This window comes from Cyphomyrmex costatus, unplaced genomic scaffold, assembly GCF_001594065.2.
Source record: "Cyphomyrmex costatus isolate MS0001 unplaced genomic scaffold, Ccosl1.0 scaffold273, whole genome shotgun sequence".
NCBI classification, from domain to species: domain Eukaryota; kingdom Metazoa; phylum Arthropoda; class Insecta; order Hymenoptera; family Formicidae; genus Cyphomyrmex; species Cyphomyrmex costatus.
In genome coordinates this window covers 827,215-832,797 of record NW_017276833.1, presented here as the reverse complement: position 1 = coordinate 832,797, position 5,583 = coordinate 827,215, and the positions used below count along the sequence as shown (strand labels likewise).

At 31.6% G+C, this 5,583-nt stretch overlaps 2 protein-coding genes across 2 annotated transcripts; one reads left to right on the top strand and one right to left on the bottom strand.

Annotated features, from left to right (window-relative positions):
- The first annotated feature begins 829 nt into the window (after positions 1-829).
- Positions 830-2,196, top strand: mgr (prefoldin subunit mgr). The gene is made up of 3 exons (XM_018540931.1): positions 830-936; positions 1,482-2,004; positions 2,121-2,196. The coding sequence occupies exons 1-2, from the start codon at positions 853-855 to the stop codon at positions 1,959-1,961; spliced, it is 564 nt and encodes a 187-aa protein (XP_018396433.1). The 5' UTR covers positions 830-852; the 3' UTR covers positions 1,962-2,004; positions 2,121-2,196.
- A 487-nt stretch (positions 2,197-2,683) lies between these two features.
- On the bottom strand, positions 2,684-4,657 carry LOC108774723 (C-Myc-binding protein). Its single transcript, XM_018540891.1, has 3 exons — positions 4,482-4,657; positions 3,396-3,517; positions 2,684-2,914 (listed from the first exon to the last, which is right to left on the bottom strand). Exons 1-3 carry the CDS (start codon positions 4,482-4,484, stop codon positions 2,764-2,766), a joined length of 276 nt encoding a protein of 91 aa, XP_018396393.1. The 5' UTR covers positions 4,485-4,657; the 3' UTR covers positions 2,684-2,763.
- Between the last annotated feature and the right edge of the window lie 926 nt (positions 4,658-5,583).

Below are 5,583 nucleotides of genomic sequence, written 5' to 3'. Positions count from 1 at the left end.
GACCCAATAAAGTGTATATCAGAGAGGAGGAATGCGCCCCGAGCCAACGATACAGGCGATGTCCGTTGGGCCGTTCGTGCGCCAGAACGCACGACGCATATATGTGGGGTGCGAGTGAACACCTTAATTTAGATTGAACGTAGTTATCGGGACGATCATCGCTACGGATATACTACACGTTCGCACAAGAGGAAAGGCCCTTGAAAAGAATAACAATTGATCTTTAATTAAAAATCTGTGAAAAATGCATTTCAATTAAATATGCTACTCTTATGATAGATTCATTATATTTAATAAAGGTTTTTTGTTTATCAAATAGGACCTAATTAATATCTATTTATTAAATAATTAGATTAAATACAATTTTTTTAAAAAGAACCTAGTTATAAAGTTTTTTTTTCAAAATTTTTTAATGTTTTATTACAATATACTTTGTTACAGTACTTATTTTAAAGTAAGAATATACGAACAGATTAAGTGTCTTAATATTTACATATTTCAATTATTGTTATATGTCTTTATGCTAATTTGAATATTTTATTGTAATTAAAATTTGTTAGACATGTAAATAACGATTAATCTAAAATTTCTATATAAATTTCAGAATTTTTAAAAAATTTATAATTCATTTAGAAATTTTTTTAGACTTTTTATGAAAATTTTGTCCAGCCCAAACTATTGGGGGAAAATTTAGGGGATTTGCTTCTAGTTGTTAGAGGTTTTTGGGGTATTCTAAGTTTTACAGGACACCTTTCAAAATCACTTGGCAACACTGATCGTGAATCAGGTTAGTGCACGAGACAGAGGAGTGTACTTCGGAGCATTGCTTCGGAGGTATACACGAGATTCAAGATGGAAGACGGTGACAATAAAGTGGAAATCGAATTAGGTAAAGATAGGAAATCGTACGCCGGTATACCGGAGGCGGATTTTGTAGTAAGTGTGATTTTATTAATATTTATTCTATACATGTATGAGCGCGCTCACGTCATACAAATTTACAAAATTTCTATTATTCCCGTAACTCTTGAATTGTTCTACAATAAATCTTCGTTGATCGTTCTTTCCGCGCGAGAAAAATATTGTATTACTGTATAAGAACATTCAGAAGCAACTCTCACCACTTTTATTGACAGTTAAAATTCCATGTATATGCATCTGATTGATCAAGATGTCAATCGATTGATCGAACCTTATATGGCAACTTAAAAAAATCACACCGTTTTCTTCTTTTTATTCTTGTGAATTCGATTCTTTTTTCTATTTACTTTATTTTTTAGTTAATTAAGATATGATTCGTATGATTAAGTGGGTATTTACATTGCACAGAAATATTTTCATATTTGCCTTATTAGACCATTGATAATAATCTTTCTGTTAAATAAAAAACATACATGAAATGTATATATTTTACAATTACAAAATCGACTGAACTAAGTTTAAAATCTCACATTGAATCGTTCATTTGTCTCACAATTCAGGATGATGTCGAAGCTTTTATGGCAAAGCCAGAAAACGATTCTGTGGAGAAAGTACTCAGAAAGTTGGACGAGAGCCATGGAAAGTACAAGTTTATGGAATTCAACCTAGTCAACAAACGAAGACGCTTAAAATCACAAATACCAGATCTCGAAAGATCCCTAGAGATGATTGAGAAACTACAGATTGAGAAGAGTACCTTAGAAACGCAATTTTTATTATCAGAACAAGTTTATGCAAAAGCCATAATACCACCTACTGACAAAGTGTGTTTATGGTTAGGAGCTAATGTCATGCTAGAATATACCTTAGACGATGCCCAAGAAGTGCTGACCAAAAATATTGAAGCAGCCAAGAAGAATTTAGGATACGTAGAGCATGATCTAGATTTTGTTCGAGATCAATACACCACTGTGGAAGTAAATATGGCTCGTATCTATAATTGGGAAGTGAAGCGCAGACAAGCAGCAAAAACTACATGAAACGATCAATCTTACTCACACTCGGATCTGCCTAAGCCAAGAGGTAATGGTCTAAAAACATTTTTTCTACTTGGCTCACAATAAACCGATTTCTCTCTCTTTTGAACTTAATATTCGAATTCCTATTATTTTTCGTGTATCATGTTTTATGTATTTCAGAATATCTACTATATTATGAAGAATAAAATTCATCATGCAGCACTATCGAAATTCTTGGAAGACTCAAAAATTAAATTTAATTATAACTGTCTTCACATATTAATATTTATATATATTAAAAATGTCTATAAATTTTTGTAATCGATTCTAAAAATATTTTTTATCTGTCACAAGTTGGTTTTATTTGCATTACATCTATATTAAGTCCTAATAAAACAATTACACTTTGATTAAAACAAAGGCAATAAAGAATGTTATATTTAAGAATACATGTATTGTAATAAACGTAAAAGAAATATCTTTATTTGGATTCTCTGAGATCTGTTCTGTACAAACAACGTTTTACATTAATAATACACATGTCAAATACTTTACATGTAAATTTGTCCTTACAAAAAAAGAAATAATATGAAAGCTAACAGCAATTTTCTTAAATAAAAAACATGAATGATTATGTGTACAATGGAATGTTTACACAAGTAATTTATCTTATTCTAACTTTCATAAACGTCATATTTATTATTAAAGTAATGTAATTTTTATTATAGTAAATATAAGGCACATAGACTGACTTTAGAGAAGTCATTGTCCAAAAAAAAAAAGACTAGCGTGAACTTTAATCAAAGATATGTATCCATAATGATTACTCGGCTTTCGCTTCATCTGTTAGTTCATACTTTGCTAATTTTGATTGTAATTCGGCAATTTTAGCTTTGGATTCCTCTAATTCTTTCTTCAGACTATCAATTTCCGAAGTATTGTCCACAATACCGCCAAGATTCTTACGTATATATCTATAGCACATATAAGGAAATAACTAATGTTCTTTCGTAAAGCATATAATAAAAAAAAAGTAAATATTATACTTCTCATTTAATAAGAAAAATTTACAACAAATTAATATATCTCTTTCTACCAATATAGATTAATTTAAATGTCAGTTTAATTCATTCTTATTTTTTTTCAATTCTAAAAATTAGAAAAAGATAAAGAGTAAATTAAATCGTTTGATTAAAGTTGATTAAAGTTAACCTGCATTGGTAAAAGCAGACAAAAGATTCCACCAAGATTACTTTAATTAAATTCAATAAACATTATAGTTAATCTTATAAATTCTTAATTATGTATATTGGTGGAATTAGGGCTAAGTATATATGAATAAAAACTGAATTGTCTTGCTTTCTTGAAGTATCCTGAGTATCTTTGTTTTCAGATTGAATAATTAAGTTATATAACATTGATTCTTTGTTGAAAAAAAAAAAAAGAAAAGGATACTCTAAGGCATCAGATGGCTTCTCAGTCTCATCGTACAGTAAGACAAGTATTTTTGTGAGAGCATCCATGACACCAGATCTCTCCAGATACTTGCGAAATTCCTCTCGTTTGGCAGTGACTGACTATAAAGCAAAATGAAATTCATTATTCCACAAAAAAAAAAGGAAAATAATCAGTTGAATTAAATTAGTAAGTTATTTTAAACAGAAACATAAGGTTCATAAACTTGGTAAATAAAAATAAAATTTGTAAGAACTTAACTAGTGTTGTAATTTTATGTGTACGTATTATAAGTTATTATTTATAGTTATATATATTTAAATATCTAAGATTTCTTGTATATCTTCTGGCTAATAAGAAGCTATCTAAAGATATTACATAAAGGTACAAGTACTTAAAAGTTCTTGTAAGTCTTCTTTGAAATTATAAACTTCAAGATTCTGCTTAGAATTTAGGCTTAGATCAAACTAGTACAAGATACATATTAAATTGAGATGTTTCTTCAAGTTGAGTTTCTTGCACAGTTCATGTTTCTCTCCATGTTAGAAGAAAAAAACTAAAGCATAAAAGTTTACTTAAAAAAACAAACTCGTAGATATACTGTAAGTTTTACAATAAATATCCTAATTTTATCCTAATCCACATAGATAAGTAAGACATTTATCACATTTTCATTTCTCTGATCTTCACAGCGATTAAGCTACATAAACTATAAGCAGCTGTTGTTTGGAATGATCTATTCCATGTTTATTGCCCAGGGCACATTTTCCCTTACTACAATAATTTCTAATTCATTCCTGTCGTCTGATAACAGCTATAATATTTTCCGAAAAGGAAAAAAAAAAACGCCGAAATTATTAATACAACTAATACGAATGTTATGAAATTATTAAGATTTCACAACATCAATACTAGCGATAAATAAATGTATTATACAAACAGTACAATTACGGCTGATATTAAGACGTTACAAAAATAAAACGGCATGTAAAACGACGCCTGCATTCAAAATACGAGCACGAGGCGGGCGATTTGTCGAAACAGCGACAGATTAAACGACTAAAGATTAATTAATGAAATAATTACCATTGTAACGAATTTCCAAATGACCTTACTCGAGATTCTCTTGAACAACAGAGTCCGAGAAACGGCTTACAAAACGGCGAAGAAGAGTTGAGACAAAACGATCCAAGAATTAGCGCCTGTCTCTTATCACGCCATAAACATAATACGGATAGACAAAACATAGGATATACATCACACCAACGTCACTGAAAAATGGCGATAATATTTTTCCCCTAGAATAGAGTTGCCAAATAACTCTGGACTATTATTGCCACCTGTGAAGCTTTCCAAAAATCACCATTTTCGTTAGTAAATTTCGTCATAATTTTCTCCAACTTATGGAGCTTCTCGTAAACAAAATCGCCATTTGTGAATAAATTTTCGCCATAATAACGCTTTAATAAAAATTCGTTGTTCTTATCAACAAAATCGATAGATTTTAAAATTAAAAAATTAAATTGACGAATATCAAGGGCCAATTTCGATCACGTGATCTATTTTGACGCTAAGGGCGGGTTCACATCTTGACGGAGAGCGGAAGAGCAGTAGCCAATCAGAACTCGCGCTGGTAGTCGACTTTCTGTTAGTTCTATACTACTAGAGCCCTAGATATCAGAGAAGCGCAACCGACGTTCCGCGTCCTGGTTAGCTGACTGTCAGCCAATCATGACAGTCATTCAGTGGTATTAAAAATGGCTGACTATTGGACGATTGGTGGATTTCATATTTCGTCCGCAAACGACGCCATTTTTATTACTTTTCTCAGTAATTTTGCGATACTGACTTAAGCCGGTTGAGCTTCTCTGATATCTAGGACTCTATATACTACTTGCTCCGACGCGAGTTCTGATTGGCTACTGCTTTTCCGCTTTCTTTCCGTCGAGGTGTGAACCCGCCCTAATGTAGGATTCGCAATGCATCCGATGTGCGTCGTACGACGACTCTGCAACCAATCAGAAAAATCTTTATCGCCGATGCGAAGACAAATCCTGTTTTCTGATTGGTTGCAGATTCATCGTACGATGAAAATCGGATGCAGCGTGAATCCCAGCTAAATCCTGTTTTCTGATTGGTTGCAGATTCATCGTACGATGAAAATCGGATGCAGCGTGAATCCAGCATA